General features: G+C 40.2%; 1 protein-coding gene across 1 annotated transcript in view; it reads right to left on the reverse strand.

The window, feature by feature from the left end:
* PAX3 (paired box 3) overlaps positions 1 to 22,562 on the reverse strand; it is a 101,095-nt gene that overhangs the window by 29,543 nt on the left and 48,990 nt on the right. The window contains exon 5 of the mRNA XM_070772998.1: positions 3,449 to 3,654. Coding sequence (XP_070629099.1) covers positions 3,449 to 3,654 — 206 coding nt within the window. The remainder of the gene's footprint in view (positions 1 to 3,448; positions 3,655 to 22,562) is intronic.

Below are 22,562 nucleotides of genomic sequence, written 5' to 3' on the forward strand. Positions count from 1 at the left end.
GCAGATCCAGTATGTGGGCTTGGCCAGCCTGGGGGGTTAGGGACCAGACCCTGGGATATAGAGAGTACGCAATAAAGGTTTGTCGAAAGAAAGGAAGAATGAATGGACCTCAACTTCACATTTAAACTAGGTGATCACAGAACTATAATAAAAGCAAACAGATTTGATGTAAATAATACATATAGCATTGTTATATCAGAGAAGGCAATGGCACCCCACTCTAGTACTCTTGCCTGGAAAATCCTATGGACGGAAGAGCCTGGTAGGCTGCAGTCCATGGGGTCACTCAGAGTCAGACACGACTGAGCGACTTCACTTTCACTTTTCACTTTCGTGCATTGGAGAAGGAAATGGCAGTCCACTCCAGTGTTCTTTCCTGGAGAATCCCAGAGGCGGGGAAGCCTGGTGGGCTGCCGTCTATGGGGTCGCACAGAGTCAGACACAACTGAAGTGACTTGGCGGCGGCAGCAACAGCAGCATTGTTATACAATTATAATATGTACACTGTATATGTTACTATAAATAATATGATATATTATGATATCATATATTATATATGCTATATAAATATGATATGTGAGTATATGTTACTATAAATAATATGTGATATATATATACATCATGATTTGTGGTTGAAAAAGTGATAGTCATTCAGTCATATATGACTCTTTGAGACACCATGGACTGTAATCTGCCAGGCTTCTCTGTCCGTGGGATTCTCCAGGCAAGAGACTGGAGTGGGTTACCATTCCTTTCTCCAGGGGATCTTCCCAACCCAGGAATCGAACTCAGGTCTCCTGTATAGCAGGCGGATTCTTTACCATCTGAGCCACCAAGGAAGCCCAGTTTGTGGTTAGAAGTGGTCATTTCTGGGAAAGAGCACTATATCCCAATGTACTAAATACAGGGATTGAATAGGTCCAGCTGCAAAACATTTGTGCTATAAATCCCAGCATATCTGGACTCTTCGCTGCATGTACCTCCAGCTCACACAATCAGATGCCTACATTCCACCTTCCACAGCAGTTCTCTCCTTTCCATTCCCACTGCCGCTGACCTATTTCATGCCCACCACCTTCAATGCCCTTTGCGTCAAGTTTAGCTGCCTTGCCTGAAACCCAAGCTCTCCACAAAATGTATGTAAGACTCAAAATTTCACTATTGTTTATCCACCACCCCTACAGTCCACAGAGTGCCTGGTACATAACAAGGATCCCTGAAATGGTGAGTGAATAACAAGAATTGACACACCTCTCTATATGTTATGTCTGATAGAATCATATTCTGCCCAGAATGATAACTGAAGTTAAGAATGCACATTTCCTAAGTATCAAAAAATAAACACTAAGAAAAGACCCTGATGCTGGGAAAAATTGAAGGCAAGAAGAGAAGGAGGCGACAGAGGATGAGATGGTTGGATGGCATCTCTGATTCACTGAACGTGAATCTGAGCAAACTCCAGGAGCTAGTGAAGAACTGGCATGCTGTAGTTCATGGGGTTGCAAAGAGTCAGACAAGACTTAGTGACTGAACAAAAACAGCAAGGATACAAAGAAAGCAAACAGATTTCCAATCAGCTTCCTTCCTGCCACCCTACCACTCCCTCTATTTAACCAAACTGAACTGTTCACTGTTTCCTCAACGTGACTAGAGAGAAAATGAAAGTTCATCTGACATGTAGCTCGTGTGCATCCAGCCCTCTGTGCTTCTGCTCATTATTCTGTTACTAAAATGCTCTCCCACCTACCCTGCCCCTTGAATATCTATCTAGACCCAGAAGTCCATCTGATCCCTCCCTTCTTCATGAGTCCCCCTTTTTTACCCTAACAAGATCTCACACCTTTCCTCCTCCCAGCTCTCACTGCACTTGATCTCTCTCTAATACACTTACCATATCAGCTCTGCTTTCAAATTATTTGTGTGTTTACTTTATTACTGCATTAAACACTAGTTCTTTGAGAAATTTGTCTTCATTCATCTTGGTGTTCCTTGACTTTTCTAGCACTGTGACGATCAGATAGAAAGTCAAGCTGAGAAAAGCAATCTGACTTGGCTCTGCAGACTATAAGAGGCTATTCCAGAACAATCTGTGATGGGAGAGATAGTTAGAAGCATAGGGGAAGGTGTCAATCAATCTAGAGACCACACCAACTGCCTAGTTCACTGCTGAGTCCTCAGTCTGACTCTGACTATGAAAGTCAAGTATCTGGGAATAACATGACATTTCCGGATAAGGTAACTTCAACTCCTGGGCCAGTAAAGAATTCCAGGATACCCTGAGGCACTTGTAATCTTTCCATCAGTGCTTTTCTATGTTGGGGAGACTGTTTATCATTCATAATGAAACATTATTCAATCACTCAATAGAAACAAATTACACCCAAGTAGCCTTTCTCCAGGGTTCAGAACACTTCTAAGTTGAAAAGGTAATTTTACATGTTCTTAAAATAATAGTTACTTGAAAAGCTTCTAGACTTAAAGAAAAGGATTTTACCTTATACAGCTTTGCACTTCATCATGACTGAATGGCTACAGAGAAGAAATATATGGAATCCAATTACCGTGATCACTTACTAGCTACATGACTTTGGGTAGTTTACTTAAATTCTCTGAGTCTCAGCTTCCTCATCTATAAATTGGGGATATTCATAGTACCAAACTAGGTTTTAATTATAAGTAAATGAGTTAATCCATACAAAGCATTTAGAATAGTGCCTGGCACACAACAACCACTCAAAACTTCGTTGTCGTCCATGTACCACCCCCAAAATCTATGCATTCCCTGATACATAACAAGGATCCCTAAAATGATGCATGAGTAACATGAATTGACATACTTCTGTGTTACATTTGATACAATTATTAACACATTCTCCTCGTAATGACAACCGAAGTCTAAAATAAGAACGTACATTTTCACAAATACAAAATATACTAAGAATAGAAATAAAGCTAATTAAATAGATCACAGTTTTAAATCAATACATATAAAATACTCGTATCAAACAATGTGACAGAAAAGCCAAATATAGCCATCATATCAATAATTGGACTTACCGAACTATTAAGAGGAAAAAGAACATTTTCTGACTTACGGTTAGCATAGTAAAATGTTGCTGTATCCCACAGACATACCTTGAGGAAGGGGGCAGGGGCTGGGGAAGGGGCAGAGGCGGGGTGGGGGGTGAGGAGCAGTGGCCGGAGGTGGTTGGACCACACAAGTGCAAATAAAAAGAAAAAAGACATGACGATATTGTTATCATGACAAGGCAAAATGTAAAGGAAAGAAACCAGAAAGGGAGAACTTTATAATGTGAGAGGCTACCATTCACAATGAAGGACCATTCCTAACATAGTTACTTTCTTGGTTTGAAATACACCTTAGAGAAGAAGATGCTCTTGTTCTCTGTCTGGGTTTACGCAGGACGGGATGTTGGGACGTCGGTACCTGTACTCGGGCCTCTGTAAGCTTTGCCCTCTGGGCTAGTTCCTCCCTGGTGTAAATATCAGGATAGTGGGTTCTCTCAAAAGCCCGCTCCAGTTCTTCAAGCTGTTCTGCTGTGAAGGTGGTACGGCTCCGGCGCTGTTTCCTCTTCAGGGGCAAGTCTGGTTCAGAGTCGATGTCAGAGCCTTCATCTGATTGGGGTGCCGAGGCTAAAAAGCACAGGAGAAAAGAAGTGATCTAATGTATGTCAACAAACAAGTCGGTGGCATTCCCTGCTAGCCTCATGGTTAGGATTCTGGACTGTCACTGCCAGGCCCAGGTTTGATCTCTGGTCAGGCAACTGAGATCCTGAAAGCCGCTTGCTGGGGCCAAAACATGGGGGGAAAGAGGTCTGACCAAGATATAATGACTCAAATCCTAGTCTAAAGTACACTGCCAAAGTCCTCCCATGGACACCAAGCCCCTCCTTGCAGGAGTACATTAAATAGTATTCAATCTCTTCCCCAACCCCATCTCCAGGCTCCCCCAGGCAGAAATAATTGCTTTCTGCATCTGTCATTCTAAGTGCATTACAAGCTCTTAAAAAGCAAGGACAGGCCTCCTCCATTTTTTCTGGCCCTCACCCTTAGCATTTAATGGATACTTGGTTCTTGTCCAATATGAATCACATTTCAGTTGGTTCCTGATAAATTTTCACCAGCTTTTAGACCAGGAGAAAATTTGTTAAAGAGTGATTTTTAAAAATAAATATTCCAAAACTGACTTTGTATCTAAAAAGGCAATAACAGTAAACTATCACAGGAATCCTATAAATCTGTGGACTGTACTGCTCTTATTGACATTGTACAGGAGATAGGAATCAAGACTATCCCCAAGAAAAAGAAATACAAAAAAGAAAAAAGGCTGTCTGAGGAGGCCTTACAAATAGCTGTGAAAAGAAGGGAATTGAAAAGCAAAGGGGAAAAGGAAAGATATATCCATTTGAATGCAGAGTTCCAAAGAATAGCAATGAGAGATAAGAAAGCCTTCCTCAGCAATCAATGCAAAGAAATAGAGGAAAACAATAGAATTGGAAAGACTAGAGACCTCTTCAAGAAAATTAGAGATCACGGTGTGATCACTCACCTAAAGCCAGACATCCTGGAATGTGAAGTCAAGTGGACCTTAGGAAGCATCACTTCGAACAAAGCTAGTGGAGGTGATGGAATTCCAGTTGAGCTATTTCAAATCCTGAAAGATGATGCTGTGAAAGTGTTGCACTCAATATGCCAGCAAATTTGGAAAACTCAGCAGTGGCCACAGGACTGGAAAAGGTCAGTTTTCATTCCAATCCCAAAGAAAGACAATGCCAAAGAATGCTCAAACTACTGGACAATTGCACTCAACTCACACACTAGTAAAGTAACGCTTAAAATTCTCCAAGCCAGGCTTCAGCAATATGTGAACCGTGAACTTCCTGATGTTCAAGCTGGTTTTAGAAAAGGCAGAGGAACCAGAGATCAAATTGCCAACATCCGCTGGATCATCAAAAAAGCAAGAGAGTTTCAGAAAAACATCTATTTCTGCTTTATTGACTATGCCAAAGCCTTTGACTGTGTGGATCACAATAAACTGTGGAAAATTCTGAAAGAGATGAGAATACAAGACCACCTGACCTGCCTCCTGAGAAATCTGTATGCAGGTCAGGAAGCAACAGTTAGGACTTGACATGGAACAACAGACTGGTTCCAAATAGGAAAGGGAGTACGTCAAGGCTGTATATTGTCACCCTGCTTATTTAACTTCTATGCAGAGTACATCATGAGAAACACTGGGCTGAAAGAAGCACATGCTGGAATCAAGATGGCTGGGAGAAATATCAATAACCTCAGATATGCAGATGACACCACCCTTATGGCAGAAAGTGAGGAGGAACTAAAAAGCCTATTGATGAAAGTGAAAGTGGAGAGTGAAAAAGTTGGCTTAAAGCTCAACATTCAGAAAACGAAGATCATGGCATCCAGTCCCATCACTTCATGGGAAATAGATGGGGAAACAGTGTAAACAGTAGCTGACTTTATTTTGGGGGGCTCCAAAATGACTGCAGATGGTGATTGCAGCCATGAATTAAAAGATGCTTTCTCCTTGGAAGGAAAGTTATGACCAACCTAGATCAGATCAGATCAGATCAGTCGCTCAGTTGTGTCCGACTCTTGGCGACCCCATGAATCGCAGCATGCCAGGCCTCCCTGTCCATCACTAACTCCTGGAGTTCACTGAGACTCACGTCCATCGAGTCAGTGATGCCATCCAGCCATCTCATCCTCTGTCGTCCCCTTCTTCCCTCCCAGCATCAGAGTCTTTTCCAATGAGTCAACTCTTCGCATGAGGTGGCCAAAGAATATTCAAAAGCAGAGACATTACTTTGCCAACAAAGGTCTGTCTAGTCAAGGCTATGGTTTTTCCAGTAGTCATGTATGGATGTGAGAGTTGGACTATAAAGAAAGCTGAGTGCCAAAGAATTAATGCTTTTGAACTGTGGTATTGGAGAAGACTCTTGAGAGTCCCTTGGACTGCAAGGAGATCCAACCAGTCCATCCTAAAGGAGATGAGTCCTGGGTGTTCATTGGAAGGACTGATGCTGAAGTTAAAACTCCAATACTTTGGCCACCTGATGCGAAGAGCTGACTCATTGGAAAAGACCCTGATGCTGGGAGGGATTGGGGGCAGGAGGAGAAGGGGACGCCAGAGGATGAGATGGCTGGATGGCATCACCGACTCGATGGACATGGGTTTGGGTGGACTCCGGGAGTTGGTGATGGACAGGGAGGCCTGGCGTGCTGCAGTTCATGGGGTCGAAAAGAGTCGGACATGACTGAGCAACTGAACTGAACTGAACTGACTGCTCCTTATAAGAAAAACCATGTTAAATTTACTATCTCATTACCAGGTATTAGGAAATGCTTTAAGGGGAGTTTAGATATTGTTAATGTAAGTCTCAAGAACAGAAGCAGGCATAGTCTAGTGAATTGTTTCTAAACAGAGATTCAGAGTCTGGATCTCTGCTGAATGGATAGGCAGCTGCTCAGAACAGCTGCCTAATTTGAGGCATAAACTGACAGTAAAGAATCTGCCTGTAGCACAGAAGATGGGTTCTATCCCTGGGTCAGGAAGATCCCCTGGAGAAGGGAATGGCAACCCAGTCCAGTATTCTTGCCTGCAGAACCCCATGGACAGAGGAGCCTGGCAGCCTATACAGCCCATGGGGTCGCAAAAAGTCAGATATGACTGAGAGACTTAGTGGACAAACCAGTAAACAATCCACCAGCCAAGTTAAAAAATTAAAAAAAAAAAAAAATAGAGTGATACCAGTACTCTAACTTGAGGAACGCAGTGCAAAAATGAAAATGCAGGACCCTATGTTCAAAAGTTCATCATGAATTCCAAGATGGCAGCAACAGAGCATAAAACTAAGCACAGGGCCTCTCTCTGCACAAGCGGGCCTGGGTGACTGAATAGTTCACATGGCCCTGAAGCCAGCCTTGCTGCAGCCCCCTCCACCAAAGCTTGAATTTGCCTGTGTATGAGCACAATCAGGGAAGACCTCCAAATTGAGTATGCAGGTGCCTAAGAAAGAGGAGCAGGAGCTGGAAAATTAAGTAGAAGTTTGTGTTCGTGATGCAATTTGGTGTGTGTGACATAACAGTAACCGAGCACCTGTTGGCCAACAGCAGGTTCTGCAGTTTGAGGACGCATCACACAAGGGTTCTCAGTAGGAGAGCAGTCCTCTCTCAGAGTCCTGGACCTCAGGGCAGTGGCAGAGGCTGTCAGGGGGCTGTCAGACCATAAACTCTGAGCACAGCACAGGAGCTGGAGCCACCGTGCTCCTGAAAATATCCAAATGCACTCAGAAAACTCCCCAAACAACTGGGGGATCCTCTGGGGAAAGGGCCTATGTATGCTGCCAGCCAGAAAATTGTAGATTACTAATGGGCTTCCCAAGTGGCACAGTGGTAAAGAATCCACCTGCCAATGCAGGAGATGAAAAAGACGTGGATTTGATTCCCTGGGTCAGGAAGATTCCCTGGAGAAGGAAATGGCAACCCATTCCAGTATTCTAGACTGGAAAATCCCATGGACAGAGCAGCCTGGTGGGCTACAGTTCATGGAGTTGCAAACAGCTGGACATGACTGAGTAGACATACACAATGTCAAGGTAATTCATTTGCCCCCTCAGGCCTGAGGACTTGGGGAAATGCAAGGGGTGCTAGAAACAATCTTAAAATGTAGTATCTCCTACAATACCAATTTTCTTTTCTCTTGAGCTCAAACCTAATTCTGCCCCATAGAAATTTTAAATTTCATTCAACTTTAGAATAAGCTATAATTTGCCCCAAAAATGTACCCATACAAAAGAACTCATAAATATAATTCTAAGTTTTCTATTATTTTAATACTTTTACATTTTATTCACATTCAAATACTGTGAAATTAAGAAAGTAAACTAATAATATATATAACAAATTAAAGAAAACCAATTCTGGTATATAAAAGCAAAAGGTAATTATAATATATAATGCTCCACTGTGTGTTGGCCATTATGCTTGGTTTTTCAATTATGTTATCTAATTTAATATAAAATGGTCTAATTTAATATAAATCTTATTTTAGGATATTTTAGCATTAACTGAAAGAAAGAAAAATAGACTTTCTTTAAGTATGGGAGTATTTTACAGGAGTATTAACATGCTGACTGCATGCTGCAGTCCATGGGGTGCAAAGAGTCGGACTCAACTTAGCAACTGAACTACAAACATTAACTTGCTAAAAAATATGTTGTGCGTTGCGTGCTAAACTTCAAAAGCAGCCAATACAACTTACATGTGTCTACCTTTAATAAACGTGAACCAAATTAAAAGAATAATTTGTGCATAATTGTAGGGCAGTGGTTCTCAAACCTCTAGAGCATCAGAGCCACTGGATAAACTTGTTAAAACTCAGATGGCTGTCCCTTCGTCTGATTTCATTGGTACAGAAGGGGCTCTGAGAAGTCACATTTCTAAGACATTCCCTGGTGACTGATGCTGATTTTGCTGATCCTGGACTGACACTTTGAGAACCATCTCTATAGAATATTCCAGACTAGTTATTTGCTTCCCCTGCAAAATTCCTGAGTATATAAAATATTTTTCCACCACAATTTATCCAAAAACTTGCCCCTACTTGCCCCTTCAATTATAAATAATATACTCAAGAAACAAATTACTCATCCGCCTAAGAAGAAAATAAATTTTTATAAAAGGTATTCCTTCCATACTTTCAGTTTTTGTTGCCTTGACTTTTTTGTCTAATGTGAATTCAAGTAAAAAACTCGACAGCATTTAAAAACTGACCTAAATCTCTCCTCTGCCTGTGAGAACTTTAAATCTATGCTTGCACTTTCTCTTACTCTGATCCCATTAGGATAATAGTATGTGGAAATTTTCATGTTTCCTTTGGGAGTCTCTGGGGCTATTAAATCCTCCCAAGTAAATATGATGTGCCATGCACTGTCAGGTCAATTAATCAAAATCACTGCTAGTTTCTAGAGAAAAATGGCTGCTTAGATGTACAAGAACCAGCCAGAGCTAATTCTGAGGGTCAAGACCACTGTTTCAACTTAACAATTAATGCCCGTCCACCTCTACCCCCCGCAGAATATAAACTCTGTGAGCTTAAGTCCCTTCCTTTGACTTGTTCATTGCTAGAACTACTGCTGAAACATAATATGTGCTCAATAAATACATGCTGAATGGCTAGAAGTACAGGAGAAAAATTCAGTTTTGAACTAAAATTTACTTCTCTGCCATCATTTTAGATCTTTAAAATGGAAATTCTGCTCTTATGAGTCACCCACCATTTAGATGAGCTTTGAGGGTGGAAGTTTTGAACCCTTAAAAATTACTTGAAAACTGTTGCAAGCATTTGAATGCAATTGAATTTTTTTCTGAAGAATAATTATCAATTCAAAGAGGATTGTGATTAAAAAAAAAAAAAAAAAGTGAGGAACTATCAAAAGCCAGTGATGAAAAAGACTCAGACTACCTAAGAGTTCAGTAACACAGCCTTCACCACCAAAAATAAATTTTTCTTTAACAAGTTAGCAAATTACTACTTTTACTTCTAGACTATATATTCAAAAGCAATCCAAAGGTTCCATCTAACTAGGAAAAACTCCAAACAGCATAATTTCAAAGGCACTGAGGAAACGATTTGCCTGATTTTTCTGCTGGAAAATTATCTGAACAAACTGATCATTTTTGACACTGTGAAGCCACAGTCTTACAAGCTAATTCTAACTTTTCCCCATCTGTGAATTCCAGAGGGATGTGGGCTTTAAAAAATGTTCAGTGAACCACCCTAGATTAATCTACAAGCTAGGAAATACTAGCTCTTTCTAAAGACAGAAATACTACCATTTCTTGTATCACTCAACAGAATTAAAATGTATTAGTCACACAGAACATGGTTTGCAATAATGTCCTGAACTTGAATCAGTTTTTACCAAAAACAAGTCTAAAACTTAAATCCCATTTTGATAGCACAAACTAAATCATTCCATTGAAGTTCTAGTTTACATATTTAACTTTGTTCAAAACTGGAACAAATTAGATACTAGACACCAAGTTTCTAACCTTGCTAAATATTACAGCAAAGTAAAACAAGACTTTTTTTTTCAGACAGCTTGACAGAAAGAAATTATATATATTTTTTCTGTGTAGAATATTTAAGCTATGACTTTGAAACTACAAGCAGCATTAACAAGATGATAATCTAAATGTTCATAAATTGCCAGGCTATAGCAACTAGATTAAATATAATTTCTTCAGTCTACTTGTACTGTCTGGCCTTAATACTGAAGGGAGATGTTCGTACATATAAGTTGCTCTATCACATTCTACACCTGCCTTCACAAAGTTTGTTTTATCATTCATTACAGATACTATCCCCCAGTTTGAAATTCCAGAATGGTTCTCATAAGAAAATCCATATCGATACATAATATAGTTTTTTAAGTGGAAATTTTATTATTTTAAATTGTATAAAAACTCTCAGATTTTATCCCAATCCATGTTATCAGACTTCGAAAGTTTTGACCCTATTACCAAAACCTCTTCACAACCCATTCTCTGATTTATACGTTAGTTTAACTCAATGTCACCAATGAACCTGGAACAAATCTTACCAAGAGGTTGAGAATTTCTCTCCTTTCCTTATGTAACTAGACAAAAATCCTGTAAAGTAAATACTCACCCCATTGCACAGGAAATGGAAAGACTCAGAGAGGTTATTCAGATCATACAGCTGGGAAACTAGAATTTGACCCAGGTTTATAGGACTTCAGAGAACTCTCCCTTCTAGCCTGGAACGTCCTAAATAGGTGTTGAGTTCCTCTCCCTCTCTCTCTCTCTCTCTCTCACACACACACAGTCCTTTTGAAGAGGAATACCAGAAACACACGAAATCAGTAATTCCAATATAAATCATTTAGCTGATTGCCACCACCATTCTCATTTGCCTCAAATTTTCAAAACTTAGACTCAAGCAAAAATCAACAGAAATACAACAGTTTGACAGTTAAAGTGTGAAAATGTTAGTCATTCAGTCATGCCTGACTCTTTGTGACCCCATGGCCTATATACAGCCTGCCAGGCTCCTCTGTCCATGGAATTCTGCAGGCAAGAATACTGGAGTGGGTTGCCATTCCCTTCTCCAGGGGATCTTCCCAACCCAGGGATTGAACCCAGATCACCTGCACTGCAGGCAGATTCTTTACCATCTGCCAGGGAAGCCCCCATACTTTGAATATACAAAGAATTCAATAAATATTTGTTGAATTAAATTCAATTGAGAAATTGATAAATCAATTGAATTTAATTCAACAAATATTCATTGAGTTCTTTGTATATTCAAATAAAGCACTAGGAAACTAATCAATTTTCCAAGATATTGAATCAATTTAAGAAATTAAAATTGTCTGACCATTTGCAGTCTCCATTAATAATCATCATAGACCCTTGGTCCTAAGTAAGATCCAGGGTCAAGCTGGAAAATATTATTGATCACAAGCAGTTGAACTGATCACTCAGTTTATATCTGTATTAAAGCCTTCTTTTTTATATTAAAGGCACCCTGATGGAAGGATATCAAGAGCTATAAGGTAACCTCAAATTCTTTTAAGACAAAAAGGACAGGAATAAAAGTTTGAAATCTGTTGGGATATTCACAAGTTATTCAGCAGAAACCTCAGTGTGATCGCTGGAAAATGTCACCTTTCACCAGATGCCTAAGTATTTCAACCTTGTGTTTTATTCTTAATTTTGAAAGAAGTTCATTTCTTCTTTTTCTATGTCCAGCTAATTCTAAGTGTTAGGAGCAAAAATTTTAGTTATCCCAATGATCTCACACTAACTCCCAAAACCAACCTTGGGAAAATGGATATTTTCAGCTTAAAAAAATAAAAAAGGTCAAGCATAGGCAACAATCATACCCCACAGGATTACAAATTCTTCCTTCAGAAACTGGGAGGAGAAGGCAAAAGTCTTACCACCAGCGACGGACCATGAAGTTTAATTAAAGAAGGAATTACAGAATTAGAGAGTATGTCTTTGTCCGTTAACCCCTTGTGACCTCTTCTGTAGCCTCAGGAAATATTTCATCCTAGTTAACGCTATTATACATGAGATCTTACCTCAATTTTATAGGGATTTAGTCATGTGGGATTCTATAATTACTGGTTTCCAGACCAGTATAATTCAGAGATGGGAGACAGGCAAAAAATGGAGAAACAAAATAACTCACAAGAGTGCATTTGGCACTGTCTATCTTCTCAGCAAGACCTTTCATTTGAATAATTAAAGAATCAAAACATGACAACCATTTAAACTCTATGTTTGCCCCTGATATAATACAACGCGATTTACAGACATGGGAGGAGGCCCTGCAGGTTTTGAGGCTGAACTTCCTTGGTCATAGGTCATTTCTTCTTAGACAGCCTCAGACTGAATCACGCGGTCCCGGTGTTTTTACTAACCTTTTGGAGCTAAACCTGTCAGCACCGGTCCTCAAATCTGTGTTTCACTGATGAAAGAACAAAATAAAAATAAAAATGGTTCCTGAGAGCCCCACGAGGTGGTTTCACCCTGTGTTCAACACTGAACGGGTATTTCAGAGTTATATCCCATGAGGTCTTTAACGGGTCAACTTGAAGTTGGATGCACTTACTTGGCATCCAATCGTAGAACGTCTCGTGTGTTTGTGAGTTTCACTATTCAACACAGGAGGAGACAATGGGACAACTAACTGTTTTCTGATCTGAAGTGGTCCTTTTACACTGAGAGAGATGTGAATGACCTCTCTCGTGTTTACTCGGGTGAAAGCCAGGAAGAGTCTGATATTCCCTCACGGCCCCAGAGTAAATGACAAATGACATTTTCCCTTTGTGATCTTTGGGATTTTTGTTGACTTATTTGGAGGCTTTTGTTGGATCCCCAGAAATGGCCTGTGGCCGAGGCCTATTCTACCGATTTCCACGCTCCATCTGTGGAATCCATCAGCGGAGCGTTTACCCTCATTCAGGGCTCTGACACCTGCCTGGCAGGGAGCAGCAGACACAAAGAAAGCCGGAGTGGATGAGAAAGGGGAGGTTGGGTACTTTTTTTTTTTTTTTTCCAGAGGCGGGAGGAGGGGGAGGTTGAAATGGACGCACAGTAGGGGTTAATCCAAGCCAGTAGAGAGACTTCAGCACCTGGAAGCTTCTCTTCCACATTAATTCACAAGCTAAAAAGTAATCGGCGATTTTATTTAATGTTTAAAATTGTATATACGTTGAGAGAAAAAAACTCCGCTGAAAAGAACAAACCAAAGTTTTACAACAAAATCCTAAGGTATCTAAGATCTAGCCAGTGTGTGTGGGACCTAACAAATTCTCGAACTTTCCAGAATTCCTAATTCAGAACTAGAATTTGAGTAATTCTGACTGTGTTCGTTGATAAACTAGGAGAGACGGTTTAGTCTATAACCTGATCAGCGGCTTCGTGGGCGAGATGGGCGGGTAGAGGTCTTGTTTTGCTTTCACAGCCACTACAATTTCTCCCGCAAAATGTGCCAGCCAGCCCAAAAATCTTTAGCAATTACAAAAAAAAAAAAAAGCAGGACAGTTTATGGGAAGGATATTCTGGGCTCTCTCGGAAAGGTTCTTCTAGAAACTCTCAATATAATTAAGACCCTCCGGCCCTTCACCTACCCTTGTTCCCGCCCAGCAGCGCCCCCCACCCCCACTTGGGGGCTGCAGAAACGTAATGCCGGTCCCCTCCCCTCTGACCCAAGCCCTTCCCTCGGAAGCTGCCTTCTCACAGCACGGGGTCATTAGAAGGAAAATAAGCTCCTGCCAGGTTGGTGCTAATCAAAATAGCACAAATAAACCCTGACACTCAACAACTCCCGGAGTCCCCGCTGCCCTGGGAGGAGAGTACAGATTGGTTATGAATATGGCCGGCCGCGGGGGCAGCCCAGAAGGGCCGCGTGTGCTCCGGACCCGGGAGTCACTTGAAAAGGACAACGTGCACCATTGGGTGTTTATGTAAGATAAGGGCTGCGAAGCAGAGGCTGGCTGGCTGTACAACCTAGTTGCCTGGCCCACAAGACCCCCCTCCCCACCCATCCTGAGGTTCCAGTAACACTGAATTTCACGTGCGCGTGAGGTCTCCATCCACTTTACACTAAGGAATCGTATTGGGGGTGGAGCTCTCTTCTCACAGCCACTACCTGACCATGAGTCACTTACAAGGCCTCTTGTGTAAAAATATAGGTTTATTTCTCTCATCCATCTCAGCCCTGCTAGTGATTATTTTTAGGAGCTTTAGAAATTAGTATTTTGTATTCCTTGATATGATGAAGTAAATACAGGCTTCTGCCCTTTCTTTTCCCCTGACACAAGCAACATTTTGCTTAAGGGAGCTACAAAAGCCAAAGGAACTGTTTCCGTATTTCCCTCCAAAAGTATAAAAAGGAAGAACTGGTTTGGGGGGACTCTGACAGTGACTCAGATGAACCCAGTGGCTTCTTAAACCCTTTGAGACTTACCTGGAACAAGAATTCTGGAAGGAAATGAATCTCTCTCATGGAGCAAAGATGAAGTCACACCTATCTGCCCCCTGCAAATGATTTCTACTGGCACATTTTTTTTTATTAATAAATTGCTTCTTTAAATTCTGTGGTAACCAGAGTATTTCAGCCACCAGAGTACTTCAAAGAGGAAAAGACATAAAAGCCCCAAGAAAATGTATTGCTATTCAATTAGGAAAACTGATTAGTTAACTAATCAGCTAACAGCTTTCTAAGAATAGTCTCCCTTGATAAGAACTTTCCTCCCTCAAGAGCTTAAAAGTCAGTCATAATTAAAATTAAGAGCCAGAGCTCCCTCTCTGCTGAAGTCTCTGAGTCTCAAAAAACAGTAAACTAGGTTTTGCTTTACCGGGATTGGATTGCAGGGAGCAAAGAAAGGTAATTTGCACACTGAAGGGGAACAGGAAAACAGTAGTTCTGGTGAAAGGAAAAGGGCCAAGTGACTTTTATTTACAATTGCCAAGAGAGAGGCCATTATTGACCATATGTGCCACAATTGCCCTCTTATCACGGGCTGGCCATCATGTCCTTTGGGAGCTGTTAATGAACTGGGTAATTGAGCTGCTGACATGTGTTACCAAAACAAAACAATAGGAAGAAGAGACAAATGAACATTTTATTTGCCAATCAGAGTAGGTTCAGCTTTTCACTGAGCCGCAGCTAAGTAACTGACTGAATACATAAAACAGTGCATTGAAAGCAAGCAGATGCAGACACAATAATAGTTAACTGACAGCTTATGGCCCATCTGTGCTTAACATTTTGTTAAAGAAATTACTTGACTTGCTAAAGAGACAAATCATACAGCTGCCCCAAGTGCTGCATTATAAGAGATAAATCATTGGCTAAACTGTTTCATGCTTAAAATGACAATGCTTATTAACAGTTATGTGGGGATATTTTGTCATCACAGCTTGACACAGTTATTACTTACTAAAAATGTGACAACTCATAGGTATTCAACAGAATTGAGTCAGGAAAGAAAAGCTGGACACAGCAAACAATTCGAAACAACAAGAGGCATTTTTCATCTCTCGGGGTTAACTATGCATTTCTAAGATGTCATGAATGGAAAAATAAATAAATAAACCCAATGAAACAGAAGATTGTGTTCCCTATGGTAATTATATCTCTTTCTTCCACTTATACCTTATTCATTCAGAATTGTAGAATATTAGAAATGCTCTCATTCTGGGTTGCTTACTATTAATATCACCAGTGATATCAGTTTAAGAAATAATTGTGTCAAGCCCTTTTACTCTCCCAAACATACTCACTTTCCTTTCCTCCTATGGAAAAATATTTCTTTAATAGGGAAAGAAAAACCATGTCACAAAACACTCTCTTTATGAGGAGATTTAGCTTATGTTTCTGTTCCTGCATCTGAATTGAAACCACATTTTTTGATCCAAGTGTGGTTCATCCACTGCAATGTAGAACAATTTAATTCTGAAATCATTTCTGTGTAAACTGGTTAACTAGAGGCAGAACATGGATCTCTCAAAGACCTTCTTGTGATCACTTCTTCAAAGTTCTGGGCAAAATCAACTCAATAATAATAATAAAGATATTCTTAAAAAGCTGTTATTCACTGATTTGCTGACAGCTTAAGATAGCCCACCTCTGCTTCTGGCATTCTTTATGTGCATATTCTTTCAAAGTTCCCGAAACCCCGTATGAGTACTGTCATCCCCATCTTATAGATGACAAAAAATGAGATCTCAAGAGTCCTGTAACTTACCTGATCCATGAGAACTAAGATAAGCTGCCTAAATATTAGATCTTAAATATCAAATATACACTTTTATTAGCATTGTCTTTTGAGGAGTAAGTTGGTTCAACCAGTGAGGTGGGCTGAGAAAAAGACTGGCCAGTATCGACACATTTTTTCTTCCTGGTCACAGTCAACTCTATAAATTCGTTGTGAAAACATGACCATAAAAGGTGAGTGATATTTTCCATGGTGGTTGGTGTATGTGAAATTAGTTACGTGCAGTCACTAAGAAAGAATTCTGCCTATGAAACTCAAACCTTAGCCATATTTACAGAGCTTTAAATAAAACACAATTGACAAAGAATCACCCTGCCTTAAATCATGATTTAAGGCATGATTTAATCATGCCTTTCCATGATTGAATATTTTTGATATTATGTGCATTGGTCATTTAAAAGTCAACAAATAAACTAAGGTTGAATATATAAAAGAGGTGACAAGTTACACAGACAGCCTTTCAGAGGGCAGAAAACAAAAGAACGCTGTTGCCACTCTTATTAAGACAAGACAACCTGCTGCTGCTGCTGCTGCTGCTGCTGCTGCTGCTGCTGCTAAGTCGCCTCAGTCGTGTCCGACTCTGTGCGACCCCATAGAGGGCAGCCCACTAGGCTCCTCTGTCCCTGGGATTCTCCAGGCAAGAACACTGGAGTGGGTTGCCATTTCCTTCTCCAATGCATGAAAGTGAAAAGTGAAAGTGAAGTCACTCAGTCGTGCCCGACTCTTAGCGACCCCATGGACTGCAGCCTACCAGGCTCCTCCATCCATGGGATTTTCCAGGCAAGAGTACTGGAGTGGGGTGCCGTTGCCTTCTCCGTAAGACAACCTAGAGATGCACAAAACCTAAACAACCAAACTTTGTCAGGATCAGCATGACTGAAGATGTTTGGAAAAGAGAAGAAAGGCAGGTTTAAGAAGAAAGTTAAATACTGCACTTTTGGTGCCAGAAACCTACCAAAGGAGGTAAGAAGATAAATGACTAAGAGACTTGAAATACAGAACAAAACACTTATAGAATTATAGAATCATCAGAAGAAACTTTAGGACAATCCTTTCATTCTGCAGCTGAAGCTCAGAGAGAGCAAGGGGGGTTGCCTCAAATCACACATCTTTCAGTAAAGATTTACTGAAAGCCTAAGGTTTGTCTGATATTGTTCTTGGCACTGGGGAGGCAAGTATGATGCTTAAACTCAGAAGGTAAAACTTAAATCACCTAACTCCCACTCCAGTGCTCTTTCCACTGAATCCAAGTCCTGTCTCTCAAGGCTGAAAAACTCAGATACATTATTTACTAAATAATAGAGCCATAGATTCTGTGCGGCTGTGATCTTTAATATAAAGATCAAATTAATACATAAATGCTTTAAGTGACACCCCCCATATGGCATTTCAAGATTGTTTTTTTTGCTTTTCGTTTTCTGTCGGGTTCCATAACGAAGAAAAGAGACAGCGCAAGAAGCTTTTTTGAAAATCCAAATCTTATCTGGGTCAATTACTGCTTGTTGGAAGATAGGAAGAGGTAATAACTGAATATAAATGAAAGAGGAAACTTCCTGGAGGCAAAAGAGGGAGGCTGAGCTTAATTCTTGCTGGCAAAAGCATTAGTAGCAACATCAAGGTCATCATCAGAAAGCACTCATGGGAAACCTACTGTGCAAGTAGTACTTTGCCAGAGGCTGGGACGAAAGGGATAATGAAGAAGAGAGTGGGGTTTCTCTCTTTCATCCTGCAAAGGTATGATCTCAGGCTTGGAAGGTTGGTTTCCAGATTGGTGTCCTATCCCACCAAAACCCCAGGAGGAACTGGCAAACCAGTCAAGATGATTAAGTAGATAATGTGAATGATTTATCACTATCCTTAGTTAGATAGGGATGGCTGGTTTATGAAATTTTCTCTTTACATCTAAGCAACAGTCACCACTGAGTTCAGAAGAGATGATACCAAAGGTATGAGCAAACAAAGTGGGCAAAAAAAAAAAAAAAGCTATGGTAAAAGACCTCCAGTTCTAGAGAAAAGTCAGTCTACTTCAAACGCCCACCTGGCCACTTCCTCTCTGATTTGGGGCCAGCTGCTTAAGCCTCTGATTCAATTCTTTCATTAGTAAATGTGGTTTTTAAACACCTGCTTCATAGGCTGGTTTTAAGGAAAGAAGAGTTTCCAAAGCACACAACAGCTCCCAATGCACAATAGATCCTCCAAACATGTAGCCCTCTGCATACCTTCACCTTCATATTATCCAACCCCCAACCAGGCATTAAAAAAAAAAAATTAGCATGAGAAGAATGCTATGTTCTAAGACTGAGGGAGAAAAATGATCACCAAAACTTCGAAGATGTTTGTAGAACTTCCTGAGTTTGTGAAATAAGATCATCATCCAATCTCCCATCTGCTTCTCTTCTGAAGATCCTGCCCACTATCAGCTAGTATATATGTATCTGCTTTAAAAGGATGTTCAGCTCTGAATGAGAACCTACTACATAGCACAGGTTAACTCTACTTAATGCACTACGGTGACCTGAATGGGATGGAAATCCAGAAGAGAGGGCATGCATGTATAGGTATGGCCGATTCACTTTGCGATACAGTAGAAACTAATACAGCATTGTAATGCAAATGTACTCTGGTAAAAATTAATTTTAAAAATATCTAAAATGTAACCCAGCGCACTGTACTCATCCTGGCCCAGGACATGCATCTGTGCTGCAGAATCAAAGATTAAGGTAGCTATGACAGTAAATAAATTCTGTGCTCCCAAATATCTCAGGGCTTAAGCAAGAGGGCTGAGCTTAATAAACATCCAGCAAACAGCCTAAAATAAATGAAGGACACTTGGCCTCTACTCTGTGCCAACATTCATTTTGGTTTCCATGGGGAAGAATTTCCACAGGCAAATCCTCATCTTCATTTTCGTCTACTGATATGAATCAACATAGGTAAAATGAAGTATAGCTTTGAGCAATTCTCTATCTGCTCATTTTAGTGTCCCTGGCCAATGTGAATAAGTCAGGCTCCCATCTCCACGAGAGATAAAATGAAGAACTCCTTCAAAAGCAGGCTTCCAGGTGAATTTTTGGGCCACTGCATTTCCTCTCAACATTCTCTTTCCAGAATTATCTTGCAGAGCTGAAAGGGAAAGAATGGAAGTACTAGGTAGGACAGAGCAAGGGAGGGGAGGAGAGAAGAGGAAAGAACAGAAGAGGGCCCCCTTTCTCACAAAGAAGAGTAATAACACAATAAGTGATTTCAGAATTAGAGGGTTGACCCCAGGCACTCCTTTCTCCAATGGCTCTGATGACAAGTCTTATTGAGTTAGGAATGCCTGCTCTGAGGGGTTTGGGGTTAAGGGTCTAAATGTGTATCTTTATCTTTGGCATAATTCTTGAATAAATTAAGGATCCTGGATGACCTGGATGGACCAAAGATAGTCCTATTCATCCTTCCTACCCACACCAACCAATAATGTAACCGGAAATCATCCCACTGACATGTCAGTATAATGCCAACATCTAAAAACTATGTTGCCAATTTAGTTCAAACTGAAGCCCTACTCCTCATCACCCAATTCTAAGTTTATTCCTAAGAAGTGTTTCCTGGACAAAATACATTTCTTATTTTGTTGTATATTTTTGTCTTTACATTATAAAAACACATTACAAATTAAAATTTGAGCAGTATATAAAAATAAAAAACTATAGTTCCAGAATTCAAAATAATCACTATTGATTTTAAATTAGGGAATAGATTATATAAATGGATGGATGGATGCATGGATGGATAGATGGATCAAGAGAGAGAGATGAATTAGTCAAACTCCTTCATGGTGTTTCTTTCCATTCTTTTGTTCCATGTATACTATTAACAAAATATAAGTTTTTAAAACCTTTCTCTTGATTAGCTACACAATTAAAAAGTAAATAAAATTCTTTCCTCCAGTAAGTATTCAGTGAATTTGTCTCTGTTGTTTTAGTAATAACAACAAAACTGTTTGGTAGTATTGCTGATACATGAACATTTCAATTCAGCTCTGAGATTACATAGGGTTCTTCCAATTTGCTCATCTATACTTGTATATATATTTGAATGTACAAATACAAGCATCTGCCCATCTCTATACATGAAGACCGAGATAAATGATATGTACTCATATTGCATTCACATAAAGCAGTGATATAATTAATTCAAACAAGCACAGAAGCCACTCTCATACATCTCTCTACTCTCATAATAAATAAACCACAGTTTTAAGAAAGTCTGAGACATCAGAGATGGTTGTCCTTGCTAACCATCCTCCCAAATCCTCATTTCTAATCATGATTCAATTAAGTAAGAGGAGGCCCTTAAAATGCTTTCTTCTTCCTGGTAGAAGAAGCCAGAGCAGGATCCGTGTGTGAATGTCTGAGTATAAGATGGGCATGAAGAGAGACAGTGGCTACAGAAGAAAAGCAACTGATACAGGAAGGTGATGTTCCAAGTAACTAATCATGTAAACTACAGGAGGAAAATATCAGGAATATTGTTTAAAGTATTTCTTCAATTATTGGCTAGAGATGTTCATGTGTGTGTTGAGTGCATGCTCAATCACCCAGTCGTGTCTGACTCTTTATGACCTCAAGGACTGTAGCCCACCAGGCTCCTCTTTCCATGGGATTTTCCAGATAAGGATACTAGAGTGGTTTGCCATTTCCTTCTCTAGGGATCTTCCCGACCCAGGGATCAAACCTGCATCTCCTGCTTGGCAGGTGGATTCTTTACCACAGAGCCACGTGGGAAGCCCAGAGATGCTCCTGTTTTATATTAAAATGTGCTGCTGAACACAGAAATTTAAAAGCTGGAAATCACAGCTTTTAAAAATCATCAGACCATGTTTTACCTTACATATAAAATAATAACTGAGTTTCAAATGGATGAAATGATCCATCTATCATCTGCCTTTTTAGTGGCAGAGTTAAATCTCAAATGTAGATCTTCAAATTCTAAATTATTCTTGTTTTTCAAATGAAGATGATACTCAGGGTGTTTAAAAGGACCCAAAATCTCAGGAAGCCAATGAAGTATCAGAACTAAGAAGATAATCACCGGTCTTCACTCTAAAAATGCATTAAAGTGATTTCTAGATCATCTATTTCTTAGTATCATTCTCAAATTTCTTTGGTCAAGTAACGTAATTATTCAAATACCAACCACTAATAACCAATTTTTATAAGAAATAATGATTCATATATTCCTGAGTAAATCAGCTTTAAAAATTAGAAAACTATTCATTAACATGAAATTGAATGTGTACATGAGTATCTGCGAAGAGTTCACTGAGTAGAGTTTAAAGGTTTCATTCGACTGAAACAAACCTACTTCCCCGAATCCCATGTATTTGCCAAAATGGACCAAGGATTGGTCATATCTTGACCTTTCCACCTTAACCCATTATCTGTTCTACCTAGAATGCCCTTTCTACCCATGTCAAAGGACTCAAAAGCCCATTCCACAAACCTTCCCCGAACCTTCCAATCCTATACACCCCTCCTTCCTCTGCACTCAAGAGCACTTCATCTTTTGCATTCCGCCAGCACTTTTCCTTCTTAACTGAACTACTGACTAAACTTCCAGATCAACTCTTTCACAACCACACATTTCTCTGATTGAGCACATCCTTGAATGTGTATAAATTTAATTATGTGTCCCAGTGGTGCTTTTTCATTTAAAAGGTCAAACAGTCAGAGGTCAGCGGTATGTTTTTACAGACAAAGCTGATGAATGCAAACACTGCCTTACTAAGAGTAGGTTTTGAGGGAACTGAGTTCTTTGCTTGCCAGTCGAGTAGTTTTGCAAGCAAAAATTAGAAGCCACTTGAAGAGAAGTAAACAGTTTTGTGTGTCAAAGTTCAATGGTTATTTTGACTGTCCCAATGCTGAAGAATTCACAAAAGAAGAGAAACTGACAGGTGTCATGGTTTTTATCACAAAATAAGGAAAAAAATAGGTGCTTGCCTAGTGGCTCAGAGGCAAATAATCTGCCTGTAATGTAGGAGATGTGGATTCAGTCCCTGGGTCGGGAAGATCCCTGGAGAAGGAAATGGCAACCCGCTCCAGTAGTCTCACCAGGGACTCCAGTAGTCTCCACTGAGACAGGAGCCCGGTGGGCTGAGTCCAGTAGTCTCCACTGAGACAGGCAGCCCAGTGGGCTGCAGTCCATGGGGTCACAGAG

The sequence above is a fragment of the Bos indicus genome, chromosome 2, assembly GCF_029378745.1.
Source record: "Bos indicus isolate NIAB-ARS_2022 breed Sahiwal x Tharparkar chromosome 2, NIAB-ARS_B.indTharparkar_mat_pri_1.0, whole genome shotgun sequence".
NCBI classification, from domain to species: Eukaryota; Metazoa; Chordata; class Mammalia; order Artiodactyla; family Bovidae; genus Bos; species Bos indicus.